At 42.7% G+C, this 19,632-nt stretch overlaps 1 protein-coding gene across 7 annotated transcripts in view; it reads left to right on the top strand.

Annotated features, from left to right (window-relative positions):
- The window catches only part of LOC113916785 (amyloid beta precursor protein), a 263,295-nt gene that overhangs the window by 131,045 nt on the left and 112,618 nt on the right, over positions 1 to 19,632 (top strand). For all 7 annotated transcript variants that reach the window (XM_027583754.2, XM_027583756.2, XM_027583755.2 and 4 more), the window contains exon 6: positions 16,077 to 16,279. In XM_027583754.2, coding sequence (XP_027439555.1) covers positions 16,077 to 16,279 — 203 coding nt within the window. The remainder of the gene's footprint in view (positions 1 to 16,076; positions 16,280 to 19,632) is intronic.

Here is a 19,632-nt window from a genome sequence, read left to right as displayed (position 1 = left end):
CTGTACCTCACTCTGAAGAGAACTGAATATAGAGCATATAAGAGGCTACAATGCTTGTATATTGACTAGGTTGTTTTAGTAAGGTGTCATGTGTATTTCTGGAAAGATCTGCCCAAGAATATTCAAAAGTACAGTATGGTGTTTGAAGTTGCTTGAAAATATAGGATAACAGCATTTTATTGAGAACCGTGGTAAGTTAGACTATATAACTAATTTGGTATTATATTGTCCTTGTGTCTTATAATTGAAATTGCATTTGAAACCATCATGCTATTGTTTGAATTTGGTCTTCCCAAGTTTTCTGCTTAGCGCCCTATTGCCGTTCTGACGCGAAGAGCCTTAGCTGTGTCACTGAAGTATGCACTGGTTATCAGCTGTTACATCAGCCGCTCAGTAGTCATGAGATGAATGTTGCTGGGTACTAAAAATGTTAACATAAGCTTGGCTACCAGACTGGAAAAGAGATTATCATCATGATGTAGAGGACCACATTACATTTACAGTCATTTAATGATGGTGAAGCTAATCTGCATAAAAAGACTTGGTGAGGAAACAACTCCACCGTGCTAGACGCACCCAAAGAGTTTAGGAAAGAACAGACTTGGTCCTTAAGAAGATGACTTTTGCTTCAGAAATGTCTTCAACGGTTTAGAGTGTGCTTTGGACCTAGTAAAATTTTCATGTGAGCTTGTATCTTTACATCTAACATGGGGAAGATTGCTGTCACCTATTATCATAGTACTTGCTTTTAGAAGGGAGTTAAAGCTTAGATATGGGAGCATGTTGAACTAAAATGTTCAGTGGGCTTGATTGTGGTGCACTGAGTGGAATTGTAAGGGAGGGCAGGCCGCGGGGGGCTGCTGGTTCCTTTGTCAACCTACTCTCCCACCCCTTACCTCACACAGTCAACTAGAAAAGCTCTCCTTAGGGCATCATGACTAATCTCCCACTAATCTCCTCTTTCTGGTTTGAGAATCATGGCTGTTATAACATGTTTCTTCTTAATTAGGTCTTCAGAAAGTATTGTGGGCCTTGTAATAATTATAACCAGTACTAACAGATAATGACTTAAGCACTTTGCGTCCTAGATGAGGTTTGAAAACATTAAAATAGGTGTTGGTAGCAAACAACTAATATCTTCCAATTTTATGAATTTGAATACATATGTAGGAGTCCTTTTTATTTTAGGGAAGCAAAACATCAGAAAATGTGATTTTTCTAGGGTTGGAAAATGGCTGTAGAACTCCCCTTTGCTTGTGCTGTCTCTCTCGCTCTGACAAATAAATAAATAAAATCTTTAAAAAAAAATAGAGTGATTTAATGATAGCAGCACAGAGGAGCAGGATGCTGAGACCACACTTCATCGCATCTCTGTACCTAGTTTGGCTTCATGTCCAACTTACTGTTGGCCCTGAAACACACTTAGCAGCACGTACATGCACAGAACATGCATAACGAGGTGGCCTTTCTCACCTTTTCCCACGTGGGGAGTGCTCTTTCCCAGCATGCACACTGGTAAGTTGACTGTATGTCGCATCTTTGTCTGGAACAGTATGTTTAGAACTCTGTGATGTTTGGCCCTGACCCCTGAATAGGACTCAGTATGCTCTTGCTCTGTCGTTGGTATTAGTTGACAAGTAAGGTAGTTCATTTCCTCATAACTTTATCTGCCTAATCAAGGTGCCAGGTACCAGATGCTGCTGGGCTCAGGAACCTAAATATTCATAGGATAGAAATTTCAATATAAAGCACTTTAAGGTTAATATGCCCTTAGAACCGATTATCTTTGCTTTTGCTCGGAAGCCCTTTTTCTTTTATAACTTGTTTGTCTTCATTTCCAGTGTGTCTTCCCAATACGTTCTTTGCACAAGGCTTTGGCGTTTTTGTGTTTGCTTCTTTCCAGCCATCCTGATAACCAGTTTTTTGTTTTGTTCTTTAAATTCCTGACTCTGGTTATCTCTCTGGGATTATTTTAGTGTTTCCTTTCTTGGCCCCTTCTCCTTGATTGCTGTAATCTACACCCTTAACTTTATAATACTAGTTGTATTGAGTTAGCCCGGGCTAGCTAGGGTTAGCCCCCAGGTGGGCAGCCCGAGGGTCTGTATGGTGAGGTTGAAGAACTAAGGCCAGATGTACAGGGTTTCCTAATGTGTCCGAGAGAGAGTTCTTAATTCCCACCCCCCCACCTCCGCCTTGGTTCTCTCGCAGCTGTTCTGTCTTAGTCGTGGCCCTACACCCTCCCTTAGGAAATACAGCTAAGAACCTGGGACTCATGTCATCCTTGCCAGAAATCCCACCCATTCTGGGTTCATGCACTTGCCTCCATCATTTCTAGCACAATCCTAGTACCGCTATTTCTTGCTGGAGTTACTGCAGCATCCCGCTGATTTCTGCTCCCTTTGCCTCTCCACTGTATACCCAGCCGTTTCCGCACACACATCTTAAGCCACTCTGTTCACAGCAGCCAGGACACTGAATATAAACATGTACATAGAGTTGATCGTGGGGCTCCCAAGACTAAGATGGGCTAGTGGCTCTCGAGTACACTTAACAAGCACATACACAGAGGAAGAGCAGTGAACCCTTTTGCTGACATGCCAAGGACGGCGTTAACGGGAATGGTCACTCAACACATACCTTGCGTTCTTTTCCGGGTGTGAACGTATTTGACCCCCAGCTTCTCTGCACCTCTCCGGCATTGCCCCGTGCCTCCCTCTCCCCACTGCTGTCCCTGTATTGTACAAAACACAGCAGGCCTTCCCCACCCCGCAATCGACCAACCTCCCTATACTGATTTCCCCAGTTTTCTGGGTTTCTTTTTATCTTTAGCCTCAGCTTCACTGTCATGTTCTCAAAACGAATTCCCTTGATCACTTTGCAAAACACCCTCCTCCCACTCGTCTCAATTTTCGCAGCCTACTTATTTCGTCCTGACATAAATTACACCGTTTAGTATTGTATCTGCTGATCGTCTTTCTCTCCCCTAATAGAATGTAGGCTCTCTGAAGGCAGAGATCATATCCTTTCCTCTTCTAGAGCCTCAGATCTGGCAGAATGCCTGGTGCATAGTTGATATCCACTAACATTTGTTTAATGAAGGACTTTTCATATGCTGTTGTTTTAAACGTCGTAGGATGTTCTTGATTAGGCTCTTTAATCAATACAGAAAACATCTCATTGGGGAATTTTTCACATAGATCACTGAATTGGAAAGCAACTTGAATTATCCTTGTGGGGAAAGAGGAAAAACAGGAAAGAACAGCGTAATTAGACCTCAGCAGGCTAGATTCTGTTTCTAGTTACATAAGATATCATAGCAGGACATACAAGCAATGCAGAAAATGAGTGGTGGTTCTGGTCTGTTATCTTTGGTCTTTCAAAAATGGTAGCTCTTGAGTGTTAAGGGAACAACAAAAATGTGCATTGCTGCTTACCTAATGGAAATAGAAAAACAGTGCCTCCCAGATCTATATATTTTTGGCCTGAATTTCTAGTCCTTTATTTCCTGCTGGAGTCTGGAGACCTCTACAGCACTGTCTTGCATCATGGTCCAAGCTGACCCCGTGCATCTCCTTTCTTCACCATCCATTCTTCCTGATGTATCCCATTACCCTTGGTGACCTCTCTCTACCCAGTCACTCTAGCTCCACACATCAGCCTCATCCTGTCACTGGCCCCCTTCAGCCAGTCACCAGTTCTGCTGTGTTCGTTTCTCAAAGCTCTCACCACCCTCCCCCTCCTTGGCCAGGCTTCTGGAGAGCCTTCTCCCATGCCCACTTGTGACTCCCCCATCTGTCTGTCCTTCGTACTTCTGCCAGCTCAGACTTACTGAAATACAGCTAATTTTGCTGCTCTTCTGTTAAAGTTTCTCTTCCAAGCTCTGAATCATTTAGAAGAATGAGGGCAAACACAAGGTCCTTTGTAATGTGTCTGCAGTTCACTCACTTCCCAGCGCCCGCTCCTGTCTCCCAGCTCCGCTGAGCTACCTGCCCTTCCTGCAGATGCATCCTGTATTTACAGGTGCTGGGTCCTGTCTCTGCAATGCCCCTTTGCCATGGTCTTCTCTGTCGATGTCTGTTCACTCATCGGTTCATAGTTCACCTGTTAATAACCTTCTCAATCCATCCCTCCCAAGCCCTGTTAACAGACATTTTTAAAAAACCCACTACAGTTAGTGTGCACCCCTCTGACATCATTGTTCTATGCTTCCTTACCTGTCCGGCTCTGCAGGTCAGCAGTTGGGACTTGACTAGGCATAGTACCTAATAAAGAATAGGTCTTCATAGGTTTCTTTCTTCTGATATAATAAACCCCAAGGAAAATATTGTATATGAAGAACAAATGATAACTTTTATTGACACCATTTTCCAAACCTTGCACCTGTAAAAGGGGGGACAAAAACCGTATTTGTCACACATAAATTTAAGCCATAGTCTAATAACAGCAGATAGGTATGATAGTTAGCATTTAAGGTGTGCTTCTGAGTGCTTGGCATATATTAATTGCTCACAGCATCTCCCGGGGCAGGAAATGTTATTATCCCATTTTAAAGATAAAGAAACTTAAGTCGCAGCAGGATAAGTCACTTGCCCATGGTCACACCATAGCTGGCAGGCGGCTTCCAAAAATGTGCCTTTAATTCCCACAGTTTCCCACAGTTTCCCCTCTGCAGGTCTCTGTGAATAAGAATGGTGAGTGAACTGGAGTTTACCACAGTGTAATTTTTCCTCGAGAAAAGAGAGGATTTTCAAAACAGCTGTTACCAGTGATTTAGCCTAAAAAGGAATGCGCTTCCCCGTTCCTTTTAGGGCCTTGCACCTTCTACATTTGTTGCATTGTAACATGCGGTGTCAGCATTTGATATTTTAACTCTACAAATTTCTCAGGCAGCAACTACAGATACTTTAAAAAAGAAACTCAATAAGCCAGGGAAGCTGGCTTGCTGGAAGAGGAAGAGAGTTGGCTCACTCCTGGAAAATGAACTAAAAGTTCTACCTCTCCTGAGCATGCCTTTCCTATACATCTGGCTGATCCAAGACTCCATCGTAGTAGCAGACTATGCTTGTCTTTACTTTTTGTCTTCATCTTTACCCTACAATTTAAAATACTTGTGGGGCGCCTGGGTGGCTCAGTCAGTTAAGCGGCTGCCTTCGGCTCAGGTCATGATCCCAGGGTCCCGGGATCGAGTTCCGAGCTGGGCTCCCTGCTCCGCGGGGAGCCTGCTTCTCCCTCTCCCTCTGCCCCTGGCCCTTCTCGTGCTCTCTCTCCCGTTCACTCTCTCTCTCTCAAATAAATAAAATCTTTAAAAAACATAAAATACTTGTTTCAGGCTCTAAGAACAAAGGGGCAAGGGAAGCCTTGGGCTTGTTTTAAGGATAAATGGCATTTCGTACCACCTGCGGATGGGGGCAGATATATCTATGGGACCCTACCTGAGACTCTGGGGCCAGACAAGGTGTAGCCACAGTTTCTTGCAGTGTGCTAGGAGGGGGAGCAGAGTTCTAGGTAGAACCACTTGTTTTCTCACAAGAGAGAAGAGGGAAGCCCAAGGTTGCTTCCCTTCTTTGTAAGGACAGGGTCCTTCACAAGATGTCCCCAAAAGAAAGAGGAGGTTGCTGTCTTGCTTTGTGGCTTTTCTAGAGGGCTTTGCAGCCATTTTGTACACAGACCATCTATAGCTTTATATTAGTCCCTGTGTGTGTAGACACAGCGGAAAATGACGGTAGGCACATTTTGTGTGCTGAAATGACACCTATTCAGGGCATTGTTCTCCTGTTATTCTCTTTAAATACTGTATCAGACCTCCCAACTACCCATTCCAGAATACCTTATCCAGCCTTCCTGCTTCCATATTTTTCCATAGTACTTGTCACCTGTAACATGCTTGGACATCTCTGCCTTGGTTTCTTATATTGTCACCTCTCCTCCCAATAGACGAGAAGTGCCAGGAAGTCAGGCAGTTTTGTCTCTTTCATTCCCAGAGATAACAGAAGTTAGATAGTCAGAAGCGCCCTGACTACTCGGTATGATGAGCTTTCTCATCTGGAAATCTGAGTGTGGAACAGACCCCTTAGAACCTGGTTCACACTTAAATATGGTAAAATGGCTAAAGAACACATATCTCCAGCTCTTCACCCAAAATGTATACAGATCACCTGTACGTAGCAACTGTCAAATCTTTAGGTATGAGGAATGTGCTCAAAAGTTTTCTGGCGTAGCATCTGATTAACCAAGATTGGGTTTCACTTATCAAGAGCTTTAAATGACTCTGAAAGTTTTTATCACCTCAGGTGCTTCTCCTTAATCCTAGTTGGTTCATAAAGCTGTCGGGAAAAAAAAGGTGCTTTTGATTATATATAGCTTTTCATGCCTCCAAGATAGTCTTTAAAAAAGCAATTTAGCTTTTTACTATAATTATATGCTAAACAATATTTTCTCCAAGTCTTGCCAGAATATCATTTTCCCCCTTTCAGCAGACTTTTTATGATTTAAAGTTCGAGCAGCAAATACACTGCATACTTCTACATCTCTAAAACCTAAGAACATTTTTCTGCAGAGCTCAAACGATACCATCTCACCCACAAAATTAACAATAATTTTTTAATATTCTCAGATGTGGAGTCCATCGTCAGATTATCCCTGGGACACAGAAATAGCCTTCACAGCTCATTTTTCTACCCCAGATTCTATCCAGTATCAACCCCAGCATCTTACATCCTTAACGCTCGGGATTTCGAACAGCCCTTTTTCTCTCCCGACATCAGCATGCTGAAGAAGCCATGGCGGTTTTCTATGACCTCTTCTCCAACCTTTGATTTGTCTCATGTCTTAGGGCTAGTACTTAGATTGTTTTTTTTCTATTGCTGGAATATTATTTTTTTTTTAAGTTTTTATTTGAGAGAGAACAAGTGAGTGTGCAAGGGGGAGGGGCAGAAGGTGAAGCGGACTCCCCCCTGAGCAGGGAGGACTTGATCCTAGGACCTGAGCCAAAGGCAGACACTCAACTGACTGAGCCACCCAGGCGGCCCTGGAATGTTCTTATTATGAGTACGTAGTGAGATGGTGGAGAAAAGAGAAATTGTCTCATATTCTACCCAGGTGCTACTAGTTTACACCAGGGCTTGGGTTGCTCTTCTTTGCTTACTTCAGCCTCGTACTTCAGAATTTGACTAAATCAAACAGGGCAGAGCCGATAGGCCAGTCTGAAGAGAAGTTGATTTCATGCTAAAGCACTGTTTTTGTAATTTTCCTTCAATTCTCTCTCATGCCTGGCACCGTTTAGTGAATGCCATTAGTTTTATTCTTAGTATTGGCAAAAACCTGAGTAGCCAGTACACTCATGAATTCAATACTGGATTCTGTAGTAGTAGTCTATTAATATCATTGTGCCATGTGGTACCAGAATTCTGAAAATATAGTCTGGTACGGGATTTTTTTTTTTAACTTTAAAGATGAAGTAATTTTATATACTCTTAAAATCTTTCCTAGGACTACCTGACATCTGACCCTTTTATGTTTTCTCATAAAGAAGAAAATCAAACTGTATGCAGTTGTCATAGAAGACACCAATTCAGAATGTTCTGGAAGAATATCTCAGTGGTATTTAGTCCAGTTGTTCATTCATTTAACATGTATTTTTTAAGCTATTTTACTTTTTTGAGCTATTTTCAATAGCTATAATTTGAGCTATTCTCTGTGTCACATCCTGGGCACGTAGTGCATGTGACCTTTGCTTTATTACATTTTAGTGGTACTCGTGGTAGGTCAGGTGCTGTTCTAAGTGCATTACAGATATTAACCCAGTTTATGTCTCATCATACCACTATGAATGGAAGTAGCCCCTGTAAAGTGTGCCATTTTATAGAGGAAGAGACAAGAGGCACAGAGAGGTTAACTAACTTGCTCAGGGTCACAGAGCCAGGATTTAAGTCCAGGCAGGCTGGCCCCAGAGTTCATACTTTTAACCACTCCACCATGCTGCAAGATTTCCTGTCTCCTTGGACCCTGTGTTCTGCTGGCTCCTAAGGAGGCGAGAAGCAGGGGTCATTGTTGTTTCTGCTTTGGAATTTTAGAACTTGGACATCCTAGAGACCTTTCACTTTGTTTTGTTCGATCTCATTTCAAATCAGGACAAAGCACGGTCGTATGTTCTTTCCATGCCCACCTCACCCCATAGTCCACCTTCTATGCAAGGAGTCAGCACACTTTCTATAAAGGGCCAGATAAGAAGCATTTTAGGCTCTGCAGGCCACATACCACCTCTGTTACGTATCTTTTTTTTTTCTTGTCATAATCCTTTAAAAGTGTAAAAACCACTCTTAGCTTCTAGGGTGTGTCAAAATAAACCATGAGCCATCCATCCTATCCATGCCACTGATCATTTGTCCTTCTTTGGTTACTCTTTGTTCTTGTCAGCTGACTCCGTTTCAGACTCTTAGGTTTTCCTCCCTGCTACCACAGGGTCTTTGCATATGTTCTGCCTACCCTGTCTTGTGGAGAGTGCTCTTGAGCCCCCAGACCTCATGAACCTTGGCCTTCTGTAGGTCACATTGCAGTCATCCTTTCCTATGGATGTCTTGCTGTACACCCAGGTCTGGTCAGATCTTATTCTTTTGGGTTTCCTAGCCTTCAAAATTGTTATCACTGTAGTACTGTCATATTTATTGGACAGTGATGTCATTGTCCTTTTGATAGCCCCATGAACTACCCTTGCTCCCCAGTGTGCTTCTCCCAAAGCAATGTCCCAGCTTCTACTCTTGAATCCCTAGAGTCTGCTCTCCACTCAGTAACCAGAACCATCTTTAAAACTTAAATCTGATGGAGTCATTTTTGTTGCACATGAATAAACTTGCTGTTTCTTAACCAACGTGGACTTACGGGGTCATGCCCTTCCTGTCTGTCTCTACCGCCTTACCTTATACCTCTCCCCCTCATCCACTGCCCCCTAAGCTCACTGGCTTTCTCTTTATCATCTTTTCCTCAGGCCAGGACCTTTGCACTTGCTCTTCCTCCTGCCCCAACCAGCGCCCCCACCCGGACTCTTTCAGCCTTCTGTGTCTTGATGGCCTTCCCCTGACCATCCTCTTTGAAATGCTGCCCCCATTCCCGCCCCACATATCTGTTATAGTCACCGGTTAATACATTAGCCCCCTTTCCTTTCTCTGTATACTTTTGACTTTTTTTTCTTTTTTATTAGTTCATATTGTGCCTCCCACTAAAATACATGTTCCAGGAAAGTAGAGGCTCTGTCCTGCTCACAAATCCACCATCAGTCTCTGGACTAGCACCTGGCACTTGGCGAAATCACCATAAACATTGTTGGTTGAATGTCTAATGGTATGTGGCATAGAGAGGCTCTTAATAGAATGGCTCAGTCGGGTCCTGGCATCAAGTCCCACTTCGGGCTCCCTGCTCAAGAAAAAGAATGGCTCAGTGGGTAGGTAAATTAATGCATGACCCTTTTTTTGCTCGTTAACAATTGGCACACATTTGTTTCAACTCAAATACTTCACTATCCATTGACTAAAGAAAAAATATCTTGAATCCTTGATCTCTGCAGTTTAGCATACCCCACTATTAAAATTCAGTGCCTCGTTGAATTCTGTTATAGTCAAGCTTATGTAATTTGTTATTCCTGATTGTGCATTATGTGGATATCCCTCCCTCATCCTCATACCTGCCTTTCACGGCCTACCAGCTCAGACACTTCTAGCTCACCAGAATCACTTTCCCCTTTGAATTTCTAAAACATTTAGTAGGCAGTATGTCTGTTACTCATGTAGTAATCAGAGTAGATTCTCTTGCCCAGAAGAGACATTCCGATTAAATATGTGACAATGATGATACATTCTCGTTTCAGACTTAGGTTGTCTGGCTCTCATCCTTGATGCCTGAGTCATGAATTTTGGCTGTCTCAGTTTTGCCCTTCCTTCCCTGAAGCAGGAGTCCAGCCATCTGCAAGGGACGCTTATAGCTGCAAATACCCGAACCCCCAGTCAGTAGTGGTGGGGAGCCCCGGGCTGGTGCAGTGCTGTTGGAGACGTGGCCTTTTTGTATCTTTCCACCCCACTCCCCTTATCAGCTTCTGCATCTGGATGTTTATCCACTAACCATTGACAGGTGGCCGTTGCCCTGCCGGGGAGAAAGTAGATAGAAGGGCAAAGGGGCAGAAGCGCCCTGACGACTCGGTATGATGAGCCTTCTCATCTGGAAAGTGAAGCCTTCCTAGAAACCCCACCTAGAGGTCCAGGCAGATGTCTGCTGGCATCCGATTATCCAGAGACCCAGCAATCACTTTGGCCTTCGCTATCTGCAAGGGAGACAGGGCATGAAATGTTTGCCTTCCTATTTTCTCTGGTCGAAGAAGGGATGGGGGAAAGGAGTTAGGTATGGCTTTGGGGTAGCTTACCAACAATTTCTGCCACAGTGTGTTTCTCAGGAGAGAAGACTAATCAAATTCTCAGAGATTCTTTAAATGAAAAATTAACAATACCTACTAACTGAGGAATGTCATCAAAACAACTATCCTGAAACTCAGTAGACTACTAAAGAGAAATCTGTGGGGGTCTGTTTTTATATATTATTTACCTGTAGGCAGGAGAGATTCTAATAGTACAACATTAAAGGTAGGTAACTTTTTTTTTTTTTTTTTTTTTTTTTTTTAGTAATCAGCATATGGTGGATTGAATCCTATATGAACCTCAGGTTCAAATTCATTTATAAAGTATCTGTATTTAATGAATTAATTAACTTGGAGAATTAATTATTTAACCAGTTCAGCCTAGTTAGTGAGGCCATGGTTGAAGGAGCCATATATATGTATATACATTATGTGTGTATACGTGTATAGGTGTATATTTACACATATGTACCTCTATATATATTCATATATATCTATATATACGTAATTGTTTATAGTCCCTTCAGGTAGTGAAAGATTTTCACTAATGAAAAGATTATATATGTTATTCTATGTAATTATTATATGTAATTATATACATACTTTATTATATCTACATACCATTATTATTGTTGTTGTTATTATATATTATTATTTGCCTTCTACCTTCATAATTTGTGCTCTCACGGGATTGGGGGTTTGGAGTGCAGGTGTTTTGGGTTTTTTTTTTGGTGTGTTGGTTTTTTTTTTTTTTTTTTTTTTTTTCAGATTTGGAGTCCCGGAAAATACAGTTTTATCAATTAAGCAGCTCTTTTTCTCGCTCAGTTGTGAGACTGTTAAGGAAGAATGGGGCAGCACAGTAGCAGCATTCTCTCTCCCCTTTCACCCCTCGTTCCTGAACTGTAACTTACGTAAAGAGAAGTGCACCTAACACAGTAGCCAGCCCAATGATGGGTTTTCAAAACTGAACGCACACCCGAGAGCGGCCCCCAGACCCCAGTGCTGCCTGGCCGGCCCCCCCAGAGGCCTCTGTCCCGTTCTCCTGCCACTCACAGATCCCGCCCCCCACCCCCCGCCGAAGGGCAGCACCACCTGTGAGCTCCGGCGGCAGCAGGGAGGGCTGCCTGTTCTCGCAGTGTGTATAAATGGCATGAGGCCGTGTGTCCAGTTGTATGTTTGACTCCTAACAGTGCCTTTAGGTGGGAGAGACACTGGCTTTTTCTTACTTAGCTCCGCGCCTCTTGAATCTTTTACTTGGAACCCTGAAGAATAACCTTCCATTCTTTTATCTTTTCTCACGTTTTCTGACAACTTCTAATTTTCCTAATTTCACAGCAGTATTTTGGATCGTGCTTTCTCCTGGAACACACTGAGTCTTCAGCCATTGTACCCTCCAGGTTAAACTCTGGGAGCACCAAGAACTGGGGCAGAGAGGGGAAAACAGCCTGTTTACCTTTTGAAAAATTTGCTTTATCTTCTCTCTCTATTCCTGACTCTGGGAGACGCTTTCTTCCCCTTTCTAGTTCAATAAACATACATGTGTCTGAGCATCTTCCTGTTGAGACTTGCCCCTCTGGTCCTGGGTTGGTCTTACATTTTGGGACTTGAAAGCTATTCTGTTTCATCTCCCCATCACCGTGGTGTTCGGGTCCCGTGCGTGTCCAATTCACATAAACCACGGGGATCACAGCATTCTGGATGTTGCTTCCTCCCCTTTGTCCTACAGAGGGGCAACGGAAAGTCAGTTTTAGCAGTTGCTATGAAAGAGTAAATACAGCTCTTTTAGAGAATGCAAATAGTGAATTGTTTTGTGTGACTTAAACAAAAAGGAATTAAAACTGGTATGTGAATCAAATCTTTCCCTATCTGAAGGGAACATCAGGGAGGCAATGGCAACTAGAATCTGTCAAGGTCAGCCTTTATCTAGAAATACAAGGAGAGTCACCTTTGTGATGGAGCATATCCTTCATCAGAGTAAACTCTTGAGTGCTGACACATAAAATTTCATTATCAGTGATTTATTTCCTCCTAGAAATGTCCCTTTGACCCTTTAACCTTCTTATTAAAGTCAGATATTCCTGAGGATGATCAGGATTTTCCCCTCATCCTTTAGAAGTGTTTCTCATTATTGGACTTCAAAGACCATAAAAGCTGTCTCCTATCAATTGACAGACACTAAGACGTGTGAATGTGATATGAATATTCCACCATGTTACCAAGGGATTGTTTTATTGTGAGTTCTTTGATTATTTACAAGGAAATTACTTTATGACACCCAGCCTCACACTTCCATCAACTGGCCCCTCGTTGGCGTTTTCTTGCACTGCGAGCAACTTTCCAAAACCAGCTCACCGGAGTCACATCTCAGAACAAAGCTGCCCAGCAGTTGAAGAGTTGGTGGAAAAGTCCGATTTTTCTCCCCTTTCCTGTGTTCCCTGCTATCCGTGAAAGCTGCAGTTGGCAGCGTGATGCTGGTGTGTTTGGCATTCTGTGGGAAGATGCAGCATCATTACAAACATAACTGCATGTTGCTGATTTAATTGTGTCCAAATAGATCATTAAATTCCACAAATCAAAGCCATGGTAATAAGAACTGGACCTGAGTTCTCTTAAGCCAAGTAATTTAATTCCTCAGCCAGTTGAACTGTTATGTATCTCTGTTCCTTGTTATTATGCTAGTAAATTGCTCAGGCAGATGCAGTGATGGATGATGAGTGTATATTTCACTCTTTTTTTTTTTTTTTTTTTGTGGCTAGACACATGCTAGGATGCCGATCACTTGAAACACAGCTCTTCTCACAAGCATGTTTTCTGTTTGGAGCCTTAGGTGCAACAGTCAGGTCATAACAGGGGAGGTTGAGGGAGATTCCCGGGGGTACCCACGGTCCTGTCTTGACTGTCGCACCTGGAAGCACAGTGCTGTCTTCTCCCCAGATCACATAGATCACATACTGGGACCCACAAAACAACGGGCATGCACGCTTCATGGCTTCAGGAGAATACTGGTCTGGTTTGATTTTTCTTCCTGGCTTTACCTCAGTTTTCTACGTAATTTAGAGAACCGAATAGTACTGGTACCTGTAATTTGACTGAATACAGAAGAAAGTAAATTGGCTGGTGGGACAGTAGTACAACATTGAGATTCTCTAGAAAAATGAGGCAGGATACTGAGTAAAATTTGGAGCATCTAAGTGAGCAGCTGTTAAGTTCAGAATTCTTTGGAATTGTTGCCTCGGTTAGACTTCTGTGCAGGAATTCAGGTAATCAAGATATAACGACGGCACCCCATTTATCTTGAAGCAGATAAAGTCTTATACCATCTGATGATCAGTGGCAACATTTTCCCTTTTTGCCTTTTTCTTCTTGGTCTTATATGGAAATGTTAAAATAACTGGTTAGGGTCTTCTGTATTACACTTCGTTTATTAACACACTAATAAATTATGATTAATGTTATTCTGTTTAGTAAGTTCCTTTTTCTCTAGCCACATGCTTCAACTTCTTTGGAGGTGTTCATTTATTATCCTTGCATCATATTTAATCAGAATTAGAAAGGTGTTCCACTTGGCAGGTGGGACACATTTCTATAGAACATCTATAAAATTTCCTTAAATTATGGGTTAATCCGATTACAGGAATTCCTTCTAGTGCTGTATTCCATCTCCTTACATAGCTTTTTCTTTTTCATCCACAAAATTACTCGTGGCTGTCCTTCTGGCTCCGTTTGTGGGAGCCTCTTTTGCCTTCTTCCTTTCTGTCTTCCCACACCATGGAATCCTACTGTTCCCGTTCCCTAACGTGTTTGAAATCTGACTTCCTATACACTGCCCAACGAGCTTCTCCTTCTAGGCGAGAGTCAGCCACAGGGTAATAATTCCCCCCCTGTTTCTTTTTTTCTGGGCAAACCTGTCAGCATGGCAGCCCTCAGTCTTACTCCTGTGATGCTTCTTGTCAGGTGAGACCCGTGGCAGAGGCTCTGGTACGTTGCAGGCTTCCACCACATCTAGATCTTTTGTCATTATTGTTTCTGTGATCTGAGCAAGGATGCAACATGTATTTCTCCTGTCTGGCCAGATGGCGTGTGATAAATACTTCTGCTGTTTAACACGTTCCTGTCCTCATTTATCATCTTTCAGATGCTCTTGACCATGTCTGCACTGCAGGTACACTATTTCCACAAGGCTGTCTTACTAGGGCTTTCTCATTTTGTTCCAGACATACCCCTCTTCCTCTGTCCACGTGTGCTGATTTATTACTCACCACTGTGCATCAGTATCTACATATTTAATGCCCTACGTATTACTTCTGATCCCCTTCCCAATTGTACTGTGATTGACTGACTATCTGATACCATTCTTCTCCATATTACATATTCTAGCAGTTCTCAGAATATCACCCCCTGACTTTCAGCATCAGTATCACCCAGGAAGTTATTAGAAATACAAATTCTCAGGCCCCATCCTAGACCCACTGATTCAGAAACCCGGGGGGATGGTGCCCAGTGCTCTGTGTTTCAGGAACCCTTCCAAGTGATTCTGGTAGTCGCTGACATTTGAGAAGCACTGAAATACTTAATATTATCCACAGTGTTTACTCAAGAAGCAAGAGTAGGGACCACAGCTGTATAGTTTCAGTAGGCATTCCTGACCACTGGGTAGTACAGATTTATTTACCCGAGTGTTTTCTTCCTCATCCATAGCCAGTTGAAACTTCGAATCGCAATAGTTGAACCAGTTTCCACCTTTACTAAACGAGTATCTGCCGTGCAGATGCTGTGTGGTATTTTCCGTATACCTTATGAGGAGTCATCTGCACACAGCAAACTCAGTTTTGGGTAGCCTCCTTCCTCTATCCTGTTTAATAGGCTTTATTTCTTTAGAGCAGCTTTAGGTTTACAGAAAATTTGAGCAGGTGTCCCCCTCTCCCCCTTCTCTGGCCACCCCCACATTTCCTCTGTTGTTAACATTTTCATGAGAATGGTACATCTGGTCCAATATTGATACATTAGTTATTAGAGTTCACTTTTGTTTTGTACAGTTCTGTTGGTTTTGACAAATGCATGTGTCCCGTGTTCACTGTTAGAGTATCGTACAGAGTAATTTCGCTGCTCTACGAATCCCCTGTGCTCTGCCTATTCATCTCTCCCTTTTTTACCCCAACTCCCCAGGAACCAGTGATCTTTTTAATGGTCTCCATAATTTTTGCCTCTTCCAGAATAGCATATAATTGGAATCACAGTATACCCTTTTTGCAACTATGTAAACTAAGAAGGGGTAAAACACTATAGATTTGGGGTGCCTGGGTGCCTCAGTCGGTAAGCATCTGCCTTCGATGCAGGTCGTGATCCCAGGGTCCTGGGATCGAGTCCTGCATCTGGTTTCCTGCTCAGTGGGGAGCCTGCTTCTCCCTCTCCCTATGCCCCTCCGCTCGTGCTCTCTCTTTCACTCGCTCTCTGTCTCTCAAATAAATAAAATCTTAAGAAAAAAAAAAAAACAGAACACTAGATCTGCTGAGCTGGGATTCCTACTTTGACCTGCCGGCTTCAAGTCTCGTGCATGTGTTTTCTTTGATGCCACATTCCCTCTCGAATTGCCAAAAGCCTTTGCTGTTGGTTCCCCTCCCCCTTTCCTGAAATTTGTTTAAATGACTATTACTGTTATTTTTATTTCCTGCTCCAGCGAAGACAAAGTGGTGGAAGTAGCAGAGGAGGAGGAAGTGGCTGATGTTGAGGAAGAAGCAGCCGAGGGCGTCGAGGATGGTGAGGTTGGTGAGGAGGTAGAGGAAGAGGCAGAAGAACCCTATGAAGAGGCCCCGGAGAGGACCACCAGCATCGCCACAACCACCACCACCACCACGGAGTCGGTGGAAGAGGTGGTCCGAGGTAACTCACTATTGACTTGGATCTCCTCTGTTAGGGAAAACGGAAAGCATCATACCAGAGTTTGAAATTTCTCTCCAGCCTACCACCACAGCCTTCCCCCACCAGAAATAAAATTCAGAGTCACAAGTCTTAATGCTTGTTAAACTCTCTTGGGTCTAACAAGCCGTCTAACAGTTCATTTCAAATAATGTGACATCCTGATTTACAGCCTGTTCTGTGCCTTGTGTTGTATGCTGCTTGGCACGTCCCACCTGGTTCTGCAACCCCCCCCCCCCTGCCCAGCTGCCGTCTCTTCTGGCAGAGGCCGGGTTAGGTGACCTCCTTGGTATGCCCCTGGCCGTGGGTATTCCTTACACTCTTACTACCTGTTGCCTCTTTTGCCACCTGGACTATGAGCTCCTTGAAGGCAAGGACAGGCTTTTACTTAGCATCATGCAGAGGGCCTGCCTTGTAGAAGGTTTTAGATAAATCTTAGTGGAGATTTAGTGAATAGTTGGAATTAAATTTCATTACAGAAGAACGACATTTGGGGAGTTGTCACACTACTTTTTGCTGGGAAATTTAACTTGGATGACTTTTGTGTTGTCCTTACACAGTTTTACTGGGGGGAGTGGCAATGCTTTCTTTGAGAGGTAGATACAGTGTTAATATCTTCAGACTTTTTGTTTCTGTTTAAGTAATGGTCCTGTTGAGAATGTTGTGACGTGAATGAACTAACAGACTTCCTTTTTTGTCTCCATGAAATAAAAGCAAGCATTGAGTTTACATTAAACAACCAAATGTTATTATAGCAGCTAGTGAACTGTTGGGTTGCATTTCTTAAAGGTTAGGCGTTTGTTTTGCAAATGGTGAAAGATGGTCATAGAATTAGACGGGGTGAATACAGATGGGTGGAGTTTTAATGTATTCAGATACTTTTAAAGTCTGTCCACGCATGTTACAATATTGTAAGTCCTCCTCTCTCTTTTTATTAAGCTAAGACGAGTTCAGTTCTGTTGTTAAATTGGAGCTTAAAATGGGCTACTTTCTCCGGGCCTTAAGTAGATTTCTAATCATCACTGTACTATCTTCTTCCGTTCACTGCACTTTTTATACCTTCATTGAGGTATAATTTACATATGAAATGCACTCATTTTTAGTATATAAGTGTATAACGCAGAGGCTTTAATAAATTTACCAAATTAGGTAACCATCATCATAATCCAGTCTTAGAACATTTCCATCATCCCAATGAGATTCCTCACACCCGTTCAGTTCATCTTTGTTCTCACCGCCTGCCCTAAGCAATAATCAGTCCGCTTTATGTCTCTACAGATTTGCCTTTTCTAGACATTTACTATAAGTGGCGTCATACGTGGTCTTCTGTGTCTGGCTCCTTTCACTTAAAACTAGTGTGTTTGAGGTTCTGTGTTTCTTTAACTTGTAGCTTTTAAAACCGAGATGATTCCGAGTTGAGCGCTCAGAGTTAACTTAAAAATTCTTTGAAAGAGTCACATATTCTTTACAAAATAGAGTAGAAGATAGACTGTTTAACTTTATCGTTCCCTACTTAATGACAACTTCTTTTTGCATTCAGCACATAAAGGCTTGTGTAAGCAGGTATACATTTAAGTAGATGCACGTTTTGTTTGAGCCACGGTTTTTTTCAATACCCGAAGCATCCTTTCTCGGAATGTGTTTCATGTGCCCCTTAGGACCATCTGTGGTTAAATGAACTTGTTAGCTTCTATTTTCCTAGCAGGGAAAGGACAGATTTTTCAGAGCTTCTCTTCTTGAAAGCTCCAGGATGTGTGACTACTGATTACAGCAGCTAGTATTCTACAGTGGCTCTGAAGTTCTGGTGATCTCCATCAAGACAGCTGTTTACATCATCAACACCCACTTACTCAACACTCATTTCTGAAGCACCTTTTTAGTATAAGCCACTTTGCTGGGCTTAGTGGATCCTATGATGAGAACACACAGGAGAGCCGACCCTCATGGGTGTTCAAATCTAGTAGGAAATTTAAGTCAAAGAAACACAAAGTCATCTGTGTTTAAAAGTACGCGCCCAGAGCCTACTGCAAAGAGTAAGGGATCAGAGAAGGCTCTACAGAGGAGATGGCATCTGAATTAGAAGTACAAGGGCTCGTAGTAGGTCTACCAATAGATTTTATTCTAGCATTCTTTAGAGGCACTCAAGATGGCAACACAGGTTTGCCATAGGCAGGTACATGGCATGTTTCAGAGACAAGGTCAGTCCGATTTAAGCAAGAGCAGATGTCTTTGGATGACATAGTTACAGGAAAATTAGGTTGGGGCTAAAATGTGCAGAATTTCAATGCCAGGCTGGCAAAGTACGAGCATCAGCTGAGGGTGATCACTTCAGGACCTACCATGTGCTGAGGATTTTTCTGGTAGAAACAATGAAGAGATTTTATTATGATGTTACTGCTGTGAGTGGTTGGGTGAACAGGGACTATCATAATTAATGCAGTGTCATGAGAAAGTGCCACATAAACTTAGGCCAATATTCCAAACCAAGGCAGAGTTCTCTTGAGATAATACAGTCTTATGTTCTAAATAAGTCCAGTTCTTTTGCTTGAGTTTTTCTCTCAATGTGGCATTATTAGCTAAGCTAGAACATAGAGGAACATAAGTTTTTACAGTATTTTCTGTAGAAAGGCGAAGGCAATTAAAAGAAATTAAAAAAAAAAAATCTCCCGGCTAGAGAGTTGGGGTTTTTTTTTCGGGTTTTTGGTTTGTTTTGTTTTGTTTTGAAGACGCTAGCCCTAAAAGATAACAAGTTAATAATGTTGATGGCAAGAAGAGCAGTAACAGTGACCTTCTAAACACACCATGTGGTCATTTATGGTACCAACTGTTAATGCTAGAAATAGAAGAGCTTTTATTTATTTTTTTTTTAATTTATTTATTTGTCAGAGAGAGAGAGCACAAGCAGGGGGAGCGGCAGGCAGAGCAGGCAGAGGGAGAACCAGGCTACTCGCTGAGCAGGGAGCCCGATGCGGGACTCGATCCCAGGACCCCAGGATCATGACCTGAGCGGAAGGCAGATGCTTAACTGACTGGGCCACCCAAGTGTCTCTAGAAGAGCTTTTAATAGGAATCCATCCATCCCATGGAAGACTCCTGAAATGGACAAAAGTGTAATTGAAGCAAGGCTTTCTGGGAAAGAAACATGTTATGGTGTGTTGGGTCCACGTCAGAGAGTTTTCTGTACCCCCAGCTAACTCTCCCCGGATGATGAAGCCCAGCAATGCCATACCCGATTGCTGACTTTGTAAGACTCGACTTGTAAGGAGCCTGCTCGCATGCTGAAAATAAAAATCAGAAGCGACTTGCAAAGAAGAGAT

Source organism: Zalophus californianus, chromosome 1 (assembly GCF_009762305.2).
Source record: "Zalophus californianus isolate mZalCal1 chromosome 1, mZalCal1.pri.v2, whole genome shotgun sequence".
NCBI classification, from domain to species: Eukaryota; Metazoa; Chordata; class Mammalia; order Carnivora; family Otariidae; genus Zalophus; species Zalophus californianus.
This window is presented reverse-complemented; position numbering and strand designations above follow the sequence as displayed.